The sequence below is a fragment of the Parasteatoda tepidariorum genome, chromosome X1 (assembly GCF_043381705.1).
Source record: "Parasteatoda tepidariorum isolate YZ-2023 chromosome X1, CAS_Ptep_4.0, whole genome shotgun sequence".
Taxonomy (NCBI): Eukaryota; Metazoa; Arthropoda; class Arachnida; order Araneae; family Theridiidae; genus Parasteatoda; species Parasteatoda tepidariorum.
This window is the reverse complement of record NC_092214.1, coordinates 44,434-68,649: the sequence shown is the minus strand read 5'-3', so window position 1 is coordinate 68,649 and position 24,216 is coordinate 44,434. Positions and strand designations below refer to the sequence as shown.

The 24,216-nt window shown below is 29.4% G+C and overlaps 2 protein-coding genes across 2 annotated transcripts; one reads left to right on the top strand and one right to left on the bottom strand.

Annotated features, from left to right (window-relative positions):
* Positions 1 to 8,672: 8,672 nt before the first annotated feature.
* On the bottom strand, positions 8,673 to 13,743 carry LOC107455725 (uncharacterized). The gene is made up of 3 exons (XM_016073393.4): positions 13,552 to 13,743; positions 10,127 to 10,238; positions 8,673 to 10,052 (listed from the first exon to the last, which is right to left on the bottom strand). The coding sequence occupies exons 1-3, from the start codon at positions 13,672 to 13,674 to the stop codon at positions 8,755 to 8,757; spliced, it is 1,533 nt and encodes a 510-aa protein (XP_015928879.1). The 5' UTR covers positions 13,675 to 13,743; the 3' UTR covers positions 8,673 to 8,754.
* Positions 13,744 to 18,805: 5,062 nt separating this feature from the next.
* LOC122270665 (tigger transposable element-derived protein 6-like) lies at positions 18,806 to 22,631 on the top strand. Its single transcript, XM_043048990.2, has 2 exons — positions 18,806 to 18,874; positions 21,345 to 22,631. The coding sequence occupies exons 1-2, from the start codon at positions 18,806 to 18,808 to the stop codon at positions 22,629 to 22,631; spliced, it is 1,356 nt and encodes a 451-aa protein (XP_042904924.2).
* Positions 22,632 to 24,216: the final 1,585 nt, after the last annotated feature.

Sequence of the window (24,216 nt, the reverse complement as noted above, 5' to 3'; positions counted from 1 at the left end):
GAGAACTACATTAGCATTTTAAAAGGAGAGAAATTATAAAATGTGTTACAGTCAGTTGCATTGACATTAGTCAAAAATAAAAAAGCCTTTAACTAGAGAGAAGACAAAATAATTATTTTTCATCCAATAATATTTATAATCAGCAGAACACAGGCACTATAATTTACTAAAGTATTAAATTTCATAGTATAACCATGAAGTTTAAGTGAAAAAAAACTTTGCGACAGCAGCACTCCTTTAAGAAATTTACCAATGATAAGCACATTAGTAACAAAGACGGATTTTGGAAGTTAAGTCTATGTAAGAAAAAAAATAACTATCATCAACTCATGAATACTGTCATAAATGCCAACCCAGAAGTAACAGCTTCCCACAAAGGGGTACGAAATAACACATAAAGGTTACACAATAAGTTTCATTTTGCTCGCACTTAAGAAATTCACTGCATGATTAGCCCGTCTTTTATATAAGTTGCTTGTACTCAGGGACCGATCAAGACATTTTCTGGGTCCCTAACAAAATATTTTGAAATTAAATTTCTGAAGAGTAGTCCTAACAATAAAAAAAATCTCTTGAACTGCATGATTCAAGAGAAACATTCTAAAAAATTTTAAAAGCAGACAATTGAACCTTATTTTTCTAAGATAAAGTTTACACATTAATCTATTACGCATCAAAGAAAAATATAAAACAACAAAACAATGCTATGTCAAAATAAAAATAATTTGGTGATCACAAACAATTGAAATAAGTGTTTTTGCTTAAAGTCAATGATTCGCTGAATTTTTTTTTATTTAGTACTTAAACCAACACAAAACTAGCCCACCTTTCATTAGATTCAACGATAAGTTCAGCATGTATGCTAAGATATTAAGGTTATTAATAATAATTTTCATTAAAAAATACATTTCAACTCAGAAAAGATATCCAAAAAGAGCCAAAATTAAATCTACTCATAGAAAATTAAAACATGTTTAAATAATAATTTATTTATATATAACACATTTTAAAAAATTTAAATTCATATTCAATGAAAAAGTTATATTCAAAATATTGATACATTTAATACTCTCGATGAATTCAATTAAAAGTCTTAAAACAAAAAATTTAATCAAACTCTTAATGAGAGCAGCTTCATCAGTAACAGGTGGCTCTAATTTTTCAACAGAGAAATATTTTGATTAAAATTTCTCATTTTTTTGTTGGCTTCATCATTTAAAGCCTTTTTTCTCTCTTTTTGCACAACCAGATTGATGATTAGGTTTCATCAATCCAAAACTATCAGGAAAACCAAAATTTTAATATTGTAGAAGCGTGTAAATCAGTTTCAAACATTCTTTTAAGCCGTTTAATCAAAAAATGCACCAATGCAATTAAAATTCAGCTGCACTTTCGAATTTGATTAATGCAATGTTTACGTGAATTTGGTTGTATCACGATATATAAAAAAAATTTGTAATAAAATAAATGCATTTTTGAGAAAAACTGTTTTTTTTTTTCTTTCAGTATTTAAAAGAAACAGTAATATTGAGGACAATTACAAATTTTTGAGGTCCCTCAGAAATTGTGGATCCTAGGCCCATGCCTATTTAGCCTAGGTGATAATCAGGCCCTGTATAATTAAATTAAAAGAAGTAAAATTAAAAGAAAATCCAATTTAAAGAGAAAAAAAATTGAAAAGAATGAAAAATAATTACATTACAAAACAATTTGGTTCTTAGCACATCAAATTACAATTTTCAATGTGAAAATTTTCAACCAAGAACAGAAAATTAAGTGTAATATAATATCAAAAGCCATAATGAATGTGCTATTTTAATTTAACCACTCTCATTCAATAAATAATAAAAGCATATTATAAAATGTTTTGATTTTAATTGCAAATAGATTGGGAAATTTATAGGAATTATATTTTTTTTCACTGCTTACTTTATTAAAAACAAAACACACCCTCCTAATTTTTTTTTTTATGTTGAAAAGGAAGTTATTAAGCATCATGAGAAAAAGAAATCTAAGTGATAAAATTGTTACACACTACAAAAAAATCTTAAAATTTGCCAAAAATGTCTTTACAAATTTTTTTTCAGTACTAATTTTAAAACATTTTTTAATATATATTTAGCATTTTAATAGTTTAACATATAACTGGTACCTCCATTTTTCTAATGATACAAAAAAAAAATTATAGAGGTTACTAACATATGAACCACGGTATCAAGTGACGCCATTTTGTTAAAATAAGTCAGATTTCAAAGTGACAAATTTCTGGAGAAAAAAATTTTACCGGTTTTTTAGGTAGTACTTTCCTACAAAAAGATTCTTAGACATCTCTGACAATGACGGCAACAGCAACTGGTCGATTTCATTTGGAATGACCCTAAACTATAAAAGCAAAAATCAAAGTTTGTATACAAAAAGGAGATATAATTTATGTTAATTTTAAAGCTACCAAATCTTTAGAAATTTTACTTTTGGAATTTGTAGTAATAAATTAATTTTTTAAACAAATTCAATAAACTTTTAAATTTTTGTTTAACTTTTAATAATACACATAACTTTTTTTAATATAGAGAGAACATATTTTGTTAGGGAAACAAAAACACCCTACAAACACTTCAACTTCAGAATTCAAAACATCTGTAAACTTATGTTTTACAACATATAAAATAGTAACGGTAAAAAGGGCCAGTTACAGAGGGGGAAATCCATCCCAATTTTAGTGGCTGGTGAGCAATCAAGTAGGAACATTTCATCTACTTTCATTAGTGTAAAAGATATCAGAGTATAAAAACTGGGGTATGGAACAATAGTTGAGTGAGCAAAAACAATTTTAAATGAGCTGCCTACTGCATAAGCAGTTAAGAGGTATATTTTGCTGATAAACTGAAAAAGACAAACAAGTCTTACTTTGCTAAGATTTCTAATAAATTATGGAACAATTTTGGCAAGTAGGGATAGAGCCTCTAGTATAATTCATACAAAATACATTGGAGAGTAAAAGCTGAGGTATTAAACAAGACCAAGGCGGATTTGAGAGGACTGGAGAGTGATAGCAAGCAGGAAGTTGATTTTGCTACTTAGTTTAACGGAAACTATAAGAAGTAAAATTTTATTTCTTTTGTCGATGAATTGAAGATGAACAGTTCTTCTTAATTTGTACACATTTTTATTAACTTTTGGAACAATTAAATTGTAAAGCTGCATTTTTTTTTTGTTTGTTTGTTTTTGTGAACTTACATCAATCCATTTCAACATTTTGATTTCTTTCTACTTTATAGGAAATCCATTCCACATCGCAAAGCAATCGGAAGTCACCCTGGTAAGAAGTTCCGGGGGTTGGCAAAAGATGGCGATCATTATTTCCAAGATTATTTTGCTATTATTGCTGCATATTCCTTTATTTAAGAATATATTTTTTATTTTCTTAATAATTTTGTTGATTGACTAATTGAAAAAATTTATATTTATTTCAAAAAATATATAAATAATGTCTGTTTTTAGAGCTACACTCTCAGAATAACTGGTGGTAATTGTTCAATTACTGCACTCAGTCAACTATTAGAAAAAATATACTTTTGTTGTCCAGTTACATAGCTAATAATTTGTCAAGATTTTTATTCAAATCTGTTGAATTTGATTAAAATAGGAAAATACTAGTCGATTTAAATAAGAAAAAAAAACTTAAAAATAGGTGGCAAACCACTTTTTTCATTAATAAAAATTTATTTTCACGCATTTCCACTTTGTCTGTGACTCATGTAACAATCATTCAAAACCTAAAGTGTTTTAACCCTCAAGCAGTCAGATGGACAGGCGAGCATCCATGGTTACATTTGAGCAAACACATCCATACAAAATAGTAGGAAAATATTAAAACACGTTAATTTTGCAATAACATCTTTAATAACGATCATAAACTCTTTAATCATTAGACTAATATATATTAGTTCTTAAAAATATTTTAATTTCTAAAGTAAATATTTTTTCCAGCATTAAGTCTAAGAGTAAAGTAGATCTTGATAACTTTAAAGATTATAGTTATTTTAATAATATTAAGCAAATTAAAAATGAGAAGTTGAAAATTTTAAGTTTCTTTTAACCCATAACTTTGACCTTCACCAATCATAAAAAAAAAACAATCCTTAAAATTTTAGTTATATTGTCCCAAGTAAGTTTTAACATAACTTTAATTATAAGAAAACTCTATTAATTCAACTTTTATAGGTAACACAATATTAAATCAAGCATTTGACATTTAAGAAAAGTAAATAAATATTTTCTTAACATATCAAAAAAGCGATTCGATGGCTCAAGGAAAAGTATTCTTTATAGATAAGCACAAGACAAACTCTTATGGCTTAAACTCTTAGACACTGGAAACATTTTGTTTCCAATAGAAACAAAATTGATCAAGTAGGTGGGGTGGATATTGGTTTCTAGGAACTTACAGATGGTTATGCTGTGACCTATGACCTTTTTGCATCTCCATTCCCCATTGTGATCATATGTAAGAAAAGGAAGTGAAAAAAACTGTTTTCGTAAGAAAGGACTGTTTTCTTTGTGAAAAGAGTGGGCAGTAAAAAAAATTTCATAACAAACAAAACTAAAAAAAATTTTACTAAAAAACGAAGATTCAAAACAAAATTAATTTAGATTTCTACATTTTTTTTTTTTTTTTTTAAAGAAGAAAACTTAGAAAAAATTTCGGAAAAAAGTAACTATTTCTTTCAAAAAATTTTTTAAAAAATACTTGTTTTATCATTACTTTTTTTGTGAAAAGTACAAGTAAAAAGTAACGAAATATGAGTACATACTTTTTACTTTTGTAACAATTTGCGAAAGTAAAATTATTGCCATGAATGATCCTCAATGTGTTTTTCATAAAGATTACTTACATACTTCACTTTTCCATCCTAATTAATAGCACATTTTAGTATGCTGTCAAAAGAAGTTAAACACATTTAAATTTATACATCAAGCTAATTTAGCTAAATCATATTACAATTTAAATTAAATTATCAAGTTAATTTATTATCATTTGTTTGGAAGTCTTTGTTTAAAAACAATACTTTGCAATCTTTTGATACTGAAATAGAAATATTGATTTAGTGCAGTAATTTTTGAAAAAAACCTACCTTGAAAAAGAAGGACCTTCCCAAAAAACACTCCCCGGTTTTTCAAGCTTGGCCCACTTCAGTAAAGGGCAAAGATTTTTTTTTTTTTTTAAAAAAAACGGACTAAGTTGAAGTATAATAAGAACTACATTTCTAGAACTTATATTTCAAATAAGCTAATTTAAAATTTCTAACTTTTTAAAATGCAACTTGAAATGATTAAATGAAAATATATATATAAGTATATATCATATCAGGGAAACAAACCCCAATATTTTGTTATTGTTTTTAAATTACATTCGTAGAAATAATAAGCCGATAGACTTTAACAGGCTTTATTTACTGGAATATGATGTAAACAGAAATCTCATCCACTCTCCAGCCGGAGGGGGAGAGACACAGATTTCCCTTCAAATCAGACGGAGTTTAGATGGTAAACATAAAACACAAAAAGACATGCAAAAACCATCGCTCCTTGGTTTTATACGATACTTACAATGGGTAAACAGGGCAGTCATATTGCATTAATTGTATTCCTACTCCTCATTGCAAATCATTTAATACTCATAGAAAATCGTTTAATCTTTCCTTATATGGAAGTGAAAGATCTTAAAATAACTCCTCTTTTGAAACATAAATCTAATTATAATTCATTGGCATGTTTTCAGCCTTGAAGTTCCAAAATAGAATATATGTACTCTAATTTTATAACTAAAACATTTTATGAAAACGAAGAAGTTTTAATGCTTTTATTAATATTAAAGTATTTTTATAACTTTAGTACTACATATATATTAAAAAATAAAAGATATTTATTATGGTAAAATATTCAAAACATTGAATAACAGTATTGAATTTTCACCTAGAAGTCATACAATGTCAATTGAAGCACTTAATTCATTTGTATTTTTAATAGATTACTTTTCCACAAATTAAATGTAATCTTTTAAAAAAAGATACAATAAATGTTGCAGTTATTATTGACCATCATTCTCGAAACCACCTACTTCCCTGTTGAACAAACCAGACTGACTACAAGGAAAAAGTTCCGGAATTCATGGTGCCAGTGTCTGAACGGGAAAAGTCCCAGAATATTTAATTGACTTATTCTTTCCTTTAGAACTATCTTAGTCCGTCTTTGTTATGCAACGCTGCTTGTAGGCAGCTTTCTGCTATTGATGTTGCTGTTATACTTATTTTCCTTCTTTATTAAATTTGTTAAGTTTAATTGTTAAATTAACTATTGTCTTTTTTCCTCCTTTGCCCTACAAATCACAACATAAATGTCTTAGATTTGCTGTAAATTTAATCATTCCTTTAATTATAATGTTATAAGTGTTTATTAAAAGCTTTTCAATCATATTCAGTTAGAAATATGTTCCTGTCAGACATAATTCAAAATTAGGATTATAGAGATTTAAAGAAAAATATGAGTTTTTAAAGTGAATTTTAGTTAAATTGTTGGAAGCAACAAGGTGATAAATTACTTTCAAGTTTATCTCAAAACATACAAAGAAAAATTAAAACTACCTGAGAACATAAGAAATCAAAATTTTATTTAGCATTTCTTATATGCTTAAAAGTTTAAATGCTACCTTTCTCAAAATAAATAAATAAAATAATAATTAACTGAAAAAAGGAAGCAAAACAATATAAATTTAAATTTTAGATGGAAAAAAAACTTTCTTAAAAACTGAAAGAACTTCTGGAAGTTTTTTAGAGGATTTAAACTAAAAATGCCAAACCTCCATATATGCTGAGTGTAATAATTTCTGAAAGGAACAAAAAAGAAGTAAAATTCTCCTTCTTAAACAACTTAGTTAACTCAGAAGCCGAAGAAATTGTGTATCCTTAATTTGATATCCATCTAAACATTAGTAACAAATAAAAAAAATTTAAAAAAAAACATACCTTCTTGACAGTAATTTCAATTTTCATCATTAATGGACACTCTCTCGTAAACAGATGTTGACTTTTTTATTAATTTCTTATCTGAAGAATTTTCTTGTTGACAATCATTTTGCATCAATCAGTGTAAAATTCGGAAAATAAAAATATATATATGTTTGCGCATATTATTTACTTCTGCCCCTCACCCAACTCCCTAATTTTATCTATTATCTTTGCTTAAGTCACAAGGGCTTGTTTCGCTTTTGATTTATTAAATTTGTATTTTTCCGTTTGAATTTTGTATGCTATTCTTACAATTACTAAACATTTATAATTTCTTACAGGTTTTTGCTGACATTGAAACTAAAAATTTTAACGTTTAATGTAATTATTTTTGTAAAACTATTTAACGTTTCAAAAAGCTTATTTTTTTAAATTTATGTAAAACAAGTACAACTGGAACTGACTTTTATAAATAAAGTTTTAATTATTTCTAAATATATTACCTATAGTAACTGAATATATACCTTATAGTTTTGGACAGTTTGATACTGGTTTAGTCCCCAAGCCTAAGGCCCATCATACTCTAATCCAAACCCGATAAAACACTCAATTTTAGCATTATGAAAACTAGAGTGAAGACGAATGCAATTTTTTGTGACACAGGTGTGGTTAATAATTCCCTCTGAGTAGCAAGACGAAATGTGTAGAGCAATTTATTTATAGAACACCTACGAAATGATCGCATCGTCCTTTTTTTATTATTAGCGATGATCTTAGAGTAGGATTAAACTAAATATTTAAATTATTTGAGCCTTAAAAGCAAATGTATAGGCCTTTTAATTTTTATAAATTATATATTTTATTTGAAGAGGTATTTTTGGGTTACAGGAATAAAAAAATAAAAGCATAATGATTTTTCCAAAGAAAAAAAAAGGGGGGGGGAATTTGCTCTTTTTTTTTTTTTGGTAATTCTGACCAAACCGCTCAACTAAATTTCATGTTTAAGTATGTCATTCGATGCGGAATATATAGTATGTTCACCAGGATTTGGCACTTGGCTCCACCTACATCACGTGGTACCCGACGTTACTATCTCGCTATTATTGGGAGAAGAATATGAACAGTCTTCAGCAAGGTTGCTACTTGGCAATTGATGACAAAAATATTTATTTTGCAGTCTTTATGTGCATTTTTTTCAACATCAAATACTTCATAAGTTTAATGATATTCCTCTCTTTTGAGTGAACAGTTTGTCCCTTCTTATTTTTGCTGCAATATTTAATTGGCTAGAGTAACGAAAGGTATAATAGCAGATGATAAAGCAAAGTAAGAGACTGAAAAAGAATTCGCGCATTAAGAGTAGTTTCAATTTCAAGCGCAGAGACGCTTCTCCTGTTACTCCCTCGCTGAAATAAACTCTTCGTCCGAAGAGGTGGTGCCAAGTGCCAATTCCTAGTGAACTAACTATACTGATCTTTAATTTCATGTCCAGTAAATTTTGCGCATGATACAATGCTTAGATTATATAAGGCAAAAAGCAAAAAAATTTCCAAAAATATAGCATTTTGGCTCTTAAAAGTTCGACTCACTTCAGAAACCACCGCAATCTCATATTATTCTTGTTTGAGGCAAAAGTTTGTTTTTCAAAACTGACAATTTAACAACTGATTCAATAACTTTTTTACTTGATTTACATTGATTACAGAGTAAAGTTAAATGAATATTTAATGTAGAACTTAGAATATGGTCATTTGAATCGCCTGATAAGGCGTCTTTTATGATCACAACTTCCTTTTTCAGAATCATTTTTTTCATCTATACTTGATAACAATGGAAACTTTTTAGGTATTTTCCGTTTTCTCTTTTGCACACAGGTTTGATATGAAGTAATAAGTCCCCGAGATTCAGATCGAAAGTCTCTCAAAGACTTTTTTTTGCGTTTTAAGTTTTCTGAGCTATTTTTGTTGATATAAACACTTGTTTTAGAAATAGAATTGCAAATTGTAGAATCATTATGAGAATGTTTAATTAAAAGTTGGTCAGGAAAAACTGTTTGTGAAACTTCATGTTGTTGATGCTGCTTCACTAAGCTTTGCTTTGTTGACTTTTTGGATGCTTTTTTTTGATGTTTTATATTTCTTTCCATGGCATATACTTTTAAGTTAGTTTTTTTCTTATGAGAAAACTCATCGTTATTTTTTTTACTTGCATTTAAACAATCAAAATTTGGAAGTCTATTTGCTTCATTTACAATACTTTCTTCCAAATCAGTAGCAGAGCAAGTTAACAATGAAGAGTCCCTCATTGTTTCATTCCCCTCGCAATATCCCATATTCGTAAATGATTTTAAATTAACTGATTGTTCATCATTTAGGCATGAATTGTAGTCTACCTGAGTCTTGTCAGAATCAGAATTATTTTTAATACTCCCATCTATACATTTCCCAAGTTTATTTATTGTGTCAGGAAATCCAATGGACAGGATGTTTGCAACCAAAGAATTTTTAATTTGTAAAGATGAACTCTTAGATTGTACGCTTCTGTGAGTCTCATTTGAGGTTTTAATTGGTTCTTCTTGCACATTTATTTTGTCTGGTGAGTCTTCTGAGCACTTTAAGATAGGTCGGGTATATGTTTTTCTTTCTGATGTACAATCTCGATTTAATTTTAAAGTTTCAATAAACCTTTTATGCCGTTCAGAGAACAAAATGCCTTTCGTTTTGTACTTTTTCTTGATATATTTGTTTTTCTTTGACTCAAATATTTTAACATTGGTAGCATTCTTAAACTTTTGTTCAGTTTCAGCAGCTTCAGTGTCACATTTGAAACTAGAAATGTTATCCAAGTTAATACATTCTTCAAACTCTTTTAAGTTTGAAACTTCAGTTTTATTAAGCAAATTTCTGTCAAGATTTGATGATGCTTTCTTGGAAAAAGGGTTATTTGGGGTATAGATACTATTTCCTTCATTATGAGTTTTGTTTAATTTTGCCTCATGATCAACTGATTCTTGAAGAAAAATCACCTCAACATTAGGGACATTGGCTGAAAATAAATTAAATTATCATTAAAAATTCAAAAATAAGACACAAAGAAACTTCAAAAAATACATTAAATACCTTGATATTCTTCAACTTTTTCTGGATGTTTGATGTTCATGTGATGCAATGAAGCACTGAAAGATGCAAATATAAGAGACTTGCAATATGGACATGGCTTTAAATCATCATTCTAAAAATAAAATAAAAAAGGTCATCATCAGATTTTGTAGTGAAAATTAAGAATGCCTGTCATAACATTGCAGAAAATACAACAATATTTTTTAACACACGTAAGTCTTTGTTTTTTTTTTTTTTTTAAATATTTTAAGTAAATTTCGTGTAATAAGACCTAAATAATAAAATTTTTATTTTAATAAATTGAAAATAGGCGTTTTTAAAAAGGAATAAAAATAAAAGTATTTAACAAATAAAAAATATAAATACCAAGATAAAAAACTAAAATTTAAAAAAAAACATATTAAAGAATAAAAAATATTTCAATGAAGATATAAAATAAAATAAAGAACACTATTTTTAAAAAATAAGCATAAAAAAAGAACAGAACTAAAATAAAAATAATATCTGTTTAATTTTTAAAATAAATCTTGGGAATCACTATTCACTAATAATGCAAAGAAATACTTTTTCCAGAAAAATTATTAACTATCAAAAATGCTAACGCATGCAAAGCTATTATAGGTAAAATGAAACTTCAATAATAAAAATAATCAAGAGAATATGTAATAAAAAGCCATGGCCTGAAACAGGAGTGTTTGCTTTTGTATAATTTCTTCAAAACTAGTTAACCATTTTTTAACACCATTTGCACAAAAATAAACTTCCAGTGATAATTGATAAGAAAGAGTTAGCTAGTTTCAAGGCAGTAAGAAGTGGAAATTATAAAATCCCATTCAGCTAAAAAGCAAGATATTAATTTTACAATTTTAATTAACAACTTAAGTCATTTTTTAAAAAAATTAATTTTAAAATAATAATAATTAGTATTTCAATGACATCAAAAAATTCATATAATTGAAATTTCTAATTAGAAAGCTTGTAGCTTACAGCCTAAAGACATGTAGCTTACGATGAAAAATGTTTTCCTCAAACTCTTAAAAAAACATATGAATTTTTCTAAAAATATTAAGAGAACAACTCCAAAACAAGCAGAAAAGAATGGGTAATCCAAAAGGAGGGGGCCGACACCGTTCAATACATTGGTTTGTCCATATCTTTCTTCGGCTCCTGCGGTTTGATCTGCTACGTTTAGTGACACCAAAATAGAATATTTTCATTGAAGAAATAATAATTTGACCCTTTAACAATTTTCCAAAATGCGATTTTGCTCATTCATTTTTCTTTTTGCACTTAGTCTTAATATACAAAATGGTATACGCTAGTTTAAAACTATCTGTGATAAAACAGGTTGAAGAAATTGGTAATAGAGGCACAGGACGTGGTTTTGAGACTGATGAATGGTGAATTAGAAGTTTTATTAAAAGATGGAAAAAATGCTGAAAAATAAAAGGCCAAGAAGAAGCAGGATCAGCAAGTAGCCTGAATTAGAAACGAAACTCCAATAATTGGCAATAAGTGGCAAAAAAAGGCACTGAATCATTTACGCTAGCTTATCACAGTGTGTCCGTATTATGAAGAGATTAAAGTTTTTTAATAGAGCATGAGCCATAGTGAAGCAATCAATGCCCATAAGTTGGTAAGAAAAGAAAGAAACTTCTTAGAATACATATAAAGTATTGAAAATCAATTAAATGTAAAAACTAATGAGATAATAATTAGGAATAAGGTGCCTCCCAATATGAACTGTGAAAAAGACAAGTAAAAAAAATAATAAAATAACAGTAAGAAATGAAACGACAAGCAATGAAAAATCAAGTTTCAATTGCTAGCATATACTATCATTGGGAAAAAAATTAAAAGTTCTCTATTATACTAAAAAAAAACACAACCCACAGGAAATTTTTCAAAGGAAATTGTTATTGTTGGAAATGTGGTAAGAAGTCATTCATTATAAAAGAAAAGATGCCTTCTTTAATCAGGGCTCAAACTCAATTTCAGAAAAAATATTCCCTGACTTTTCCAGGTAAATCAGGAAAATGTCAATGAAAATTGACACCACATTTTCATCCGAAAACTTTGATTCTTCTATTTGTAATGTGAAATATTAGGTATTCTACGTAAAAAAATATTATTAAATGAGGAAGAGAACATTTCGGTTTGACTAAAATGTGAAATTTTTATAACAAATAATTGAAATAGATGTTAGAATTATTTAACTCTAATCTCAACAACTGATTACTGTTACTGATAATTTTAAGACTGGTTATTTTCTAGGTATGATATAGGAATATTCCAGGTTTTTGTAAAAAAAATTGCATTTTTCCCTAACTATTCCTTGATTTTTGGAGTTAAAATAAAATTCCTTGACAATTCCAGGTCTTCCCAGTTCTCCCTGAACCATGGGAGCGCTGTTTAATCCGTGATCACTCTTAATCATGGACTATTTTACAGAAAGTGAATTCTGTTAAGAAGAAATGTGAAAAGCTAGCAATAAACATTGCAATTATCCCAGAGGATTTAACTAAAAAGTTACAACCCCTAGAAATTACTGTCAATCGTTTTTTTAAGAATGTAATTCGTACAAGGTGGGAAAAGTAGAGGAGTGAAGAAAAATCTAACAATTTATGGCAATGGGAAAGATATGGCATGCGTTTTATGACACAATCCCTAAATGGATTACTGATTTGTGGGCTGGGGTGACAATACCTCCTACTTCAAGTTCCTATTATGTTCTATGATTATTAGTTGAGCAGTAGTTAGGGGATAAAGCGTTTGCCTCTCAATGAAATGACCCAGAATCGAATCCCGCAGGTGGCTGATTGACAAGTATTCGGCTCTAGGCACGCACTGACCATAGTACTGTTGTAAAATATCCTCTGTAAAAGACGGATCATGGAAAGGAATCCCCTTGCCATTGGGCTAACCATGGGAGATTTCATGTTTTTTCTCATCATGCAATGCAAGTGTGAGTTAAATCCATCAAAAATTCCTCCACAAAGGCTAGTTTGTTGAAATGCTTGATCTAAAAGTTCCTCTGTCTTCTGGGTTGGATTCAAAATTACAAGGCTACAGAATAGAACATTGATAGTCATAAAATACCAAAAGATCTCAATCTTAAGAGTACCAGTTCTTAAATAATTTGAATCCCATCACTGATTAAAACATAAATCTCTCTAAGAAATTTTCCCATGAAGTGTAGAAAATTAGCAGCCCTGTAAGTATAAACAAAATGTATTTTTAAAAAAACAGAAGACATTGTTTCCATATTTTTTATACATTTTGTCACTCATCTTCTTAACATTGTCAACTTATTTAACTTTTTATAGAGAAATAAGTAGATTGACTGATTTCAAAGAATAACTTCTACAAAACTAACTTTTAGTTCTTTTAAAAAATATGTATTTTTCTTTGCATTTAAAACTTACTCCAGTGCACCACTTGTAATGAGCTTCAAAACTATTTACAGATACATAAGACTGGAAGCAGCCTATCATTGGACATCTCAAATGGCCACATTCCTTTAATTCTTTGATCCATTCTGCTTTCATTTTTGAAGTGATTCTTCTTGCTTTGGCAACAGGGCTAAAAGAAATTGAAAAAATAAATGCAATCAATAAATTGCTATCAGTAAAATAGAAGAAATAATGGATTCAAGATCTCATAAAGGATTCAAACATGATAAATCAATACCTAGCTTTAACAAATTTTTACATACAGAAATAAAAATTTATTCAATAAATGTCTGTGTTGGCAAGGCCGGGCATGAAGATATAAATATATAAAGAAACTATTTAAGTATTTAATTATAATTTGATGACAAAGGCTCGAAATAATTATATACTTCTTATTAAATGAACACTAAAAATGAATCAATTTCAAATAACAATAATTATTAAGTACAAACTTATGCTTTCAGATGAAGAGAACTGAAAAATGACATCCTAAAAACCCCTTAAACCCTAAAAAAATTATCACACATTAAGATTGTAATCTCATATAAAAAGTTAATTACATAGATTTACAACGTTTTTATACGTTTGTCAAATTAGTTCTAATAATATTTTCACTTTGAGTTTAATGGTACCTTAAAGTTTTAAAAATCAGTGTAGAACTCTATGAAATATGTAGAAGTATTTTCAATATCGTATGATAATTTATACATTTTATGTGGGTAATATAGTTTACTAACGAACTCATTACTAGATTACCAGACTCATTACCCACAGTAAATTTTAATAATTAACAATAAGACCATTGTTTTAACTTGGTACAAGTAAAAGCAGGGCAGGCCAGATGCACCCTAAACTAACCTGGAAATATTTAATTTCATAGATAATAAATAATTTTTCATAATTGAAGAATAATTTAGTTAATAATTAAATAATTAATAAATAATTATAATAATTTAATAATGACTTTTTGGAAAGAAATCTTTTCTAGCAATGAAAATCCTACACTTTTTTCTCCTACCATTAGTGACCTCTTTATTACTAAGTAGAGTGCACAAAAAAAAAAACCTGAATAATTTCATTCTAATGTCAATCTTAATGTCAAGTTAGTGTCCATCTTAATAGTTTCTGGGGTTGACCTCCAATATGCTAACTACTAATTAAATTACAAAATCAGACACAAAAAGGTACTTTCTCTGAATGTACATATATTTTCTTTACATATTTGGATTCTTGACCTAGAAAATATAGAGGGAAGCCACAATCTGGAAATTGTAGTCCTAATAGGAGGAGAACCATTAAAAGTTTGGTCCCCTTAATGTTGATTCCACTTTTTGCATTTTTAGTCATATCTTTAAAACTAATTGAGCAATTTCAGATATATTGTACCCATTCATGAATCCCATTTATCCAAAAATAATTTCTCACAAACAATAACGTTTAATAATTATTTATTATTTAACTGTGAATAAAAAAATGATGAATTATGAACCATAAATTTTTTATACCATATAACTCTACGTATATTTCTATTGTAAAATATAAAGTTTGAACAGCTTTTATTTAGTAGAAGCTGAAAAATATTTAAATTGATCACTTAAAAAATAATTTGGTGACAATGTAGAAATATTTAAAATGGGCAACGAATGTTTTAATGCATTTAACTTACGAAGAACTTGACTTACACACACATAGCATAAAATTTCATTCATAATTTTTTCACATAACATTCGCTTGAATGTCAATCTTTTTTTTAATTATGAAATACAATGTTTCTTTTAAGCTTCTGAAAATTTAAAATGCTACGTTATATAAAAACATGTTTCTGATATAATGTGGTTATACATATCCACATATATTTTAACTTTTATTTTTAGTATGTTCATTGAATAACGGATACTATTTCAGCAATATACATATGTATGCCTTGATTTAAAATAATATATTAATGTAATCAATTTCTTTAATACATATTCTACAGTTATCAAGTAATTAAAACGTATATGAAGATAAAAGTTTCATAAAAGGTATCATTATATATCTTCTTGAATAAAATTGTAATATCAACAATGATTATCTTAAATCGTATTTTGATATTTCATATCACTACAAAGAGAATAAAGTTGCCGAATATGTACCCATCATTTCTAAGCAACTTAAAATTTCTCAACATGTTAAACATCTTAATCTTAAAATAATTTTTCTAATTACCAGGCTGTTGTGCTAATTTGACCAACTACAAGGGTTGTTTTTTAAGAGCCGTTTGAAAATAAAAACCAAATGAAAGAAAATTCTCAAGAAGCAAATTTATTTTCAGATTCTACATACGTTTCTCTTTTTTATAGCATAGTTGCCAAGTTTGTTTAAACACTTATCATACCTTACAACTAGATTTAGAATCCCTCTTCATACAAACTTGACACCTACTCTGTTAACCAAGAGGTCACAGCCATTTTCGATGTAGTGGTTGCCGTCAAAATGTTTGAAATATCAGAAAAGATGAAAATCAAGGTTTGGGCTGTAAGGAGGGGTGGTCCAAAACTTCCCAACCAAAAGAGTCCAATAAAGCTGGGATCTGAGCTGCGGAGATAGTCATTGTCATAGAGAAGCAAAATTCCTTGTCAGCATGGCAGTGAATTTTGCTACTTCACAAATCTGCCAGTGAATGTATGCAGCAGACAGGGTTTTTGTAGACCGAAAACATATCACTGACCGAATCTCGCGCGTGGCAGACGATATCTTAAATTTGAACACTTTCAAAGACACAGAACTGACCATATAGTTTATCTACACAGCTGCAACTGAGCATAATTGTTCCCAAGGAATGCCGGGACGCAACACAAGCACTCATTGTGACCTATTATGCATCACCTATTTGTGCACACCACCAAATGGCCCTTACTTAAAAAGCAACCCTTGTATTTGATTATATTTTTTCATTTTTCAAAATTTTATCTTTTTAGAAATTATAAATAGAAACTTCTCTTATATTTTGAAGTAAGGAGACAAGAATGTTAATATTTCATTGACGCTCAATTGAACCATGGCAATGATTTCAGTAATACAAAAGTGAAATCTGTTTGCACTAAACATTTCTTGCTTGAAACAGCGTTGAACAGTGAACAGCGTTGAACAGCATTGAACAGCTTGAAACAATGAAACTACTACTTATTTAAAGTGATTCCTTTATTTTGTTGAGTGTGGCAGGAACGGTGAGGAAAAAGGCCTTGTTTACAATCACACTATTTATGCATTAAATCATATAACTAGAGCAATTATAATCAAAAATAAATAAATAAAAGGTCTAAAAAAATTAACTATCAAAATATACACTACAGTATACCCTAAAATACACATAAATTTTGGATCAATAAATAAAAAACACATTTTCAAAAAATTTCAAGTAAAACTAACACTTAAATTTGTTCAAAATAATTGGACTTATCTCATTTATCATCAAAATAATTGGACTTGTCCCATTATCTCATTTGACTTCTGAAATTTCAACTGTCGCAAAATTGTTTGACATCCTTAAAAAAAAAATTTTAAGAAAAAAAAAAAATTTACTCCCTTGATTTTTTAGGTAATTATGAATAGTTTTAAATTATTATTAATTAATACTAGTATGAATTATTGTACTGTAAAATATTTGTATGACTTTGTTGATAAGGTTATTCAAATCTAATAAAAACATAATGGCCTCTTTCAAAGTAAAATCATTTTTTCACCAAAGTTCAGTCACAACGTTATTTATAATTGGGATGAATTTCTCTCGTTAATGAGGTCTCAATTGCTCATCATTACGTTGTGATTGCATCCTCATTAACATTGTGATTGCATCGTCATCACAGCGTTAATGAGGTCTCAATTGCCTTACAAAGAGATTGCACGACTTCCATTTTAGTTAAATTGAAAATGACGAACTAGTACACAGTACATGCATTTGTTTAGAGCAGTCTATTTTCACTTTCATTGATTAATCTTGTCAAATGAATGATGGCTTAGCTCAATGTAATCCTCTCAACCTCTTCTTAACCTTCCGTTAGACGCGCATTTGTTTCCGACATGGTTAGTCGCGTTGCACCTATAAGGTGTTTTTGAATTTTTTAAAGTCAAGTGAAATTTATTCTAGTTTAAATAGTTAATTGTTACCTATTTAAGATTCTTTAGATAGATTAAGTATGAAAAAACTTATTTAATTACTAAAATATATGAAAAAACTGTATCACAAATAATTGCACAACATAAAGAAAAACAAAGAAAAGTATAATTGTAAAAAAACATTGAGAGTCTTGCATATCGGAACAACTTATTTCAATATCACATGTTAGTATAAAAATATTATCTTAGAGGCTGTCTGATGCAGAACTACCTTCATGTGATCAAGAATTTTTGCAAGAGGTCTTTACAAATTGTTGTTACATTACTCAAACATAAGTGTTATCCGCAAGTGGCATAAGTATAATTTTTTTTGTTAGTTTATTTTTTTGACATGGCACGCGCAATTTTCTTTTCTTGGCTTGATTTTCTGCCAGTGAATTTTCTGAGGCTTGAGAAGTTTGCTTCTGCCAATCGAAAGCGAAGTACTGAAGATAAATTTTTCTTGCTCCTGCGTCGGATCATTTCATCCATCACAAGTTGTTTAGCCAATTGACGCAAGAAGGTTCTGCGGTTTTTCACTTCGTAACCATTTTTTGCGTATATAACTTGACCATTTATACCTATGTTGAGTAGGGCAGAAAATAAGATAAAATATAGATATTTAATTCATAAAAATATTATATCCATAATACTTGGGTCAATGGTCGCGTTGCACCTGTGGGGTGATTTGAGCCGCTGCAACTCTCCATCGACATGTTTGAAGGTCGGGAGTACACGGACCTTTGAGTAATTCAAAGATAGGAAGATAACATTAGGCTCGTCCCCCGGAAAAATCTATTGATGGCAAAGGAGGTGGAAGTACAGTAAAGATGCATATGTGAGGTGCGCGCGTCTAACGGAAGGTTAAGTTACCTGTACATGCATTATTTTGAAGTGAAACTCTTTGATTTATTAAAAATCCTTTTCTATCGACGATATGTTGAAAATTGTTTCACATTCATGGACAATGCTGACATCGGCTATGTTCTCAATGTTTTGAATTGTATAGATTGTTGCATTCAATTCATGATTGAACAGGAGAAAAAAATTTTTTAACTTTTCTTAGACGTTCTTATTATTTATAATTGGGATGAATTTCTCTCCTCATAAACTTACATCTGATTCCCCTAACCAAAAGATAGCTGCCTTACGAACACCTGTTTGCTATGCTTCTAAAATTTGTTCGATTTCCTTCTATTATTGATTCTATTTCTATAGAAAATTAATCACTTAATGAAACACTAACCCTCTAACCAAAATGTTAACAATTTGTTTTACCCTATTATCCAAAAATCCAAACCCAAATTGCAGATTTTAATAATTTGAGTTTAAAATAGTTTTTTTCCCTGTCAACAAACTAAATTTCAGCTACCTTAAAGACACTAATGCTGAAATTAATAGTTGGGACATTTATCAAATTTCATGTCAATGTAGTCTATCTTAAATTGGACAAACTAAATGTGCCCTTAAACTTAAAGAAGATGAAAAATATGTCAAAAATCAGGATATTAAAAGATCTTCCATTGCCTTACATTAGGGGCGCACAACTTTTTTGAGTGAAGGGAAACTTGCACAGTACGTAGATTAACGAAGGGCTGTGCACATATTAATCATGTTAGCGGCAAATATGATGATTTTTATCCAAACATTAGTGTTCTAAGCATCAGATATTTTTATGAGTAAACTTAATAACAAATTTGCAGAAAATTAAATACTTTTAATTATTTGAATTTATTTAAAACTAAAAACACAGATAAATTTTTTTAAAAAACGTCTTCCATTTTTCACAATACAGTAGAACCTCGATTAACCGAGGTTTCTGTTAACCGAGGCAATAACGAAGTGGAAGAAATTATACACATATTAGTTCGTTGTCTGTGTTACAGGCACTTATTCCCCACAAAAGCACTGAACTTCAATGAAATATTACACCCTGAGAAGACAACATCCATGAATGCTTTGTTAACAGTGGTCATGTGACTTGTAAGTTTAATCATGTAAATTTTAAAAATACAATATTTTCTTGAGATTTGTGTTATTTTTGAAAATGCGTCTTTCGATATTTAACTAAGTATAGTTAAAAAAAATTCTGCTTTACTTTTCAAAATTTACTACTAGAGTTGATTTCCTTTTTAAGTCTTTTTAGCTGTGAAACATAAGTTCATATATGTTTATTTTTATCATTTAAAAAACGTTCTATTGTTTTTTACTTTAAAAGTAGTTAAATTCGCGAACACGGAAGGTTTTTATACATGGTTCCTATTAACCGAGATTTCCGATATCCGAGGTACTAGCGGTCCCAATTAGCTCGGATAATCGAGGTCTTACTGTAATTAATTTATCTCTCTCTCTCTATATATATATAAATATATTTTCAATGCCCACCTGTGATGACATTCGTCAATTCAGGCATATACAGGGTGATTTTGTAGGCCTCTCTTTCAGGGGCACCATATTAGGTGGACCAACGTCGCTCCTATAGTGAGGACAAATAGTACAGAGAAGGAAAGAACATCCATGCCTTGCCCGGGATTCGAACCCAAAATCTTTCTGATGCAAGGACAGTTCCCTGACCCCTACACAGGCCGGTCGGCACTCACACATACATATATATATATATACATATACATATATATATATACATATATATATNCGGGTCTTGCCGATTTGATTTTATAAAGCGGCTGATTTTATTATCCGGTGATTTTATTAGCGGCGGGCACTGTATACACATATACATATATATATACATATATATACAGTCGAATCCCGTTTTTGCGAAATTCGAAAATTTCAAAGTAACGAATATTTTCCGAATCCCCAAATTTATTTCCATGTGAACAATGCATAAAAAATACCGATATTACGAAAACAATTATCCGATTTAGCGAAGGCGAAAATGAACACCAGGTCTTATTTTCTTTGATGAACAAGACACATTTCTTCAAAAATGTTCTCAGAAATGAAATGTTTTATCACCCTTAAAATACTAATAAGTTTCAAATGTGAAAAATCTGTCAAAAAAAGAAGAATCACTGGAAAGAGACCACCCTGAGTTGACCCTTGCATTGATTCATTCATGTTTTAAGAAGTCAAAATACACATGCTTTTAAAAGAGGGAATTCTATTCAATAGAAAGGGCTTGTCAAGAATGATAGATTAGAAGTGACCACTCTTAGCAGAACAATTCCTTCCTTGAATTACAACAGACTAAATAGGGGGGGGAGAGCTGTTCTAAGAACTCAAAGTGTAAAACGGGTGTAAACAAGTTTCAGAAAATTACCAGAGTGGTGTGCAACTTCAATCGGAGAAGGTTAGTTAAATCAGTCTGTCTGCTTTCAACGTTTGCAAGCATTTTGTTTTCTTTCTTAAGCATAATGAGTGGTCAAAAATGTAAACAATTTTCCATTAAGGAAAAACTGGAAATTATTTCAGAAGTTGATCATGGGATAAAAAAAGCTGACGTTGCGACAAAGTATGGACTATCCCCATCTACTCTATCTACTTTTTTAAAAAATCGAACGAAGTTGGAACAGCAAGTGCAATCAGCATTGATCGGATCACATAGAAAAAAGATATGACTTTCAAATTTTCAAGATGTAGATGCAGCTGTTTTTACATGGTTCCAGGATATTCGCTCCCGAAACATTCCAATTTCCGGGCCCCTCATTCGTGAAAAGGCTTTAGAATTTGCAAGAATTTTTGGAAACGAAAATTTTCAAGCAAGTGTTGGTTGGTTGAATCGATTCAAGGAACGTTATGGTATTGTTGCAAAGCAAATTTGTGGTGAAGCTAACTCTGTTGATTTAAAAGCTGTGAATGACTGGAAATCAGAAAAAATATCGAATGCAATTAGGTCTTATGATCCTTCTGATGTTTTCAACGCAGACGAAGCGGGAATTTTTTTCCAGTTGTTACCAAACAAAACCCTGGTGTTTAAAAAGGATAAATGCATTGGAGGCAAAAATTCAAAACTGCGTTTAACTGCTTTGTTTTGCTGCAATATGTCAGGCACTGAAAAGAGAAAAGTTATGGTTATCGGCAAATCTGCCAAACCTAGGTGCCTAAAAAATGTAAATTCACTACCTTGTGATTATAGATCTAGCCGCAAAGCGTGGATGACGACTGGAATATTTAATGAGTGGTTGGTTAAGTTTGATGAAGATATGAAACGTAAGAAAAGAAAAATTCTGCTTCTTATTGATAATTGTTCACCCCACAATGAGCCACCAAAATTGGAATGTATTCACATCGAATACTTTCCTCCTAATTGTACGTCAATTTTACAACCTCTTGACCAGTGTATAATTAAAGTGGTAAAGGGAAAGTATCGAACACAACTTCTGAGGCGTATGCTTGTGCAAATCGGAAACAAAGAAGCAATTACGAAACCAGATGTAAAGCAAGCAATGGATATGATTGCTGGAGCATGGAAAGACATTAGCCAAAAAGTCATCTGTAATGGATGGAAGAAAGCAAATTTAATTTCGGCAATTGACAATGAAACAGTCGATGAAATTAATGATGTTATCATCGATTTGCAGCCTTTATGGGAACATGTGACAAAAGAAACATCAGTGCCAAACGAAGTCAGTCTTGACGATTTTCTGACTGCAGATGATGATGCTAGAACATGCGAAGCATTGACAGACAATGATATTGTACGTATGATTCAAGAAAACAAACAAAAATCACTTTCGGACAGCAGCGATGATGAAGAATGTCCAGAAGAAAACAATGTACCTACAGCTTCACAAGCCTTGGCCAATTTGGAAGCTGTAAAGAGATATTTATCGGCACAAAAAAACTTTTCAGATACTTTGTTTGAACATGTGCATAATTTGGAAAATTTTTTAATTTCTACTGGTTCTAAATCATTTGTTCAGAAAAAAATTACTGATTATGTATCTGCCTAATTAGTAAGTGTTAATAAATTCATTGTTTACATTAGTTTTGTGCTCTCCTTTAATATTACATTGATATTTTCCCAAATCTAGATTAAAAATATAATATCAAATCTGTAAATTGATTTTTCATATATATATATACATATATATATAATGGGAGGGGTGATATAAATTCTAACCAAAAAGAAGCTTACAGAACGAAAGTGCAAAAAAAAAAAAAAAAAAAAATTATATTTTATAGAGTAATATAAATTTGAATGAAATAATTCAATAAAAGAAAATTTATAATGTTAAAACAAAAACCAAATTAAAAGAAATTTTTACTGAGTTCAGAAGTTCTAGCAGGCCGCACATCAACAGTTGGCGGGCCGCATGTGGCTTGCAGGACATAGGTTGTGCACTCCTACCTTACATAACTGGAATTCTATTCATAGGATTGAGTTTTCTTCTGCTAAAATCGTTTCATTTATAGGAAATTAATCTCACTATCTACTGAATTCATTCTATGTTACATTTCGTCATATACTGAACTTGATTTTGGGGAATATTTTGAAAAATTCTAATAATTTAGATAATGTTCTTTTTGGTATCCCCTCCCCCTTTTCCAAAGTATGAAAATCTATTCTAATTTTTTGTTTCCTGTAGTAACTGCCACACCTGTTTCTTATCAACCTTCTTTTTATTAATTTGTTAAAACTTATTTCTCTGCCCTGATTGATTAAACCACTTTGCATGTGTTTATATATTTATTTTGCGTCATTTGAAGTTTAGTTACCTACTGAGCAAGGTTCTCATCTAGAGAACTGAAACTATAATATGTCCCTTTCAGCACTTGATTTGTGCTTTATTCATCTTGTTTTTTCACTTTAGACTGTTTTTTTAAATATAAGTCTTGACACAGTTAATAAAGTAAATTTTAGAGCTAATAATATTTATAAATGGTTCTTATGCACAATACTTTGGGGCCACCCAACAAAAATGCCCTAGGTACATTAATGAATATGACCCTGTGAACTATCTTTTTCCCTAATGCAGAGTTAGATTACTAATTTTGATTTACATATTTTCTTTCAGCTTTTCACTGACTTAGTTTCCTCTCTTTTATCACCAAAACAGTATGCTTCAGGAACTTTAAAGAGTGAGAAAAAGGCTTTATTTTTGTGTATGTTCTGGCATTTTGCCTACATCAAAATATGCAAGGCATTTTTGCCTGCAACAAAATATGCTAAGTCATTAATTTTGAGTTAACATGAAATATAGCCATAATTACTTTGTTCCGATAAAAAGGGGATAATTGTGACCACATACTTTCAGGTAATAATTTTTAATACAGACAGAAAATAATAAAAAGTAGGGGGGGGGGACATCATTCCCAGAAAGCATGTAACCTTACGACTACCTTGTGTTTTAACTTTATTTTCATTGTCACGAAAAGGTTTGCAGTAAAACCCTTTTTTCAATGACGTAAAAATATTGCAATTTCCTACCTTTCCTCCTTAAAGGAAAAGTAAATGATTTTTAAATTTTTTTTAAAAAATATTGTTATTTGGGTTAAAAAACAAGCAAATTTTAAACCCTATTTTTTGCATTTTTG

Bases quoted from the DNA above. Each gene is read 5' to 3' on its own strand.
- LOC107455725 (XM_016073393.4), bottom strand. From the start codon at position 13,674: ATGAAAGCAGAATGGATCAAAGAATTAAAGGAATGTGGCCATTTGAGA. The intron at 10,239-13,551 runs GTAAGTTTTAAA...TTTTATTTTTAG, and splicing joins ATTACAAGTGGTGCACTGGA to AATGATGATTTAAAGCCATG. The intron at 10,053-10,126 runs GTATTTAATGTA...ATTTATTTTCAG, and splicing joins AAAAGTTGAAGAATATCAAG to CCAATGTCCCTAATGTTGAG.
- LOC122270665 (XM_043048990.2), top strand. From the start codon at position 18,806: ATGAATTTCTCTCCTCATAAACTTACATCTGATTCCCCTAACCAAAAG. The intron at 18,875-21,344 runs GTTTGCTATGCT...ACATGGTTCCAG, and splicing joins TAGCTGCCTTACGAACACCT to GATATTCGCTCCCGAAACAT.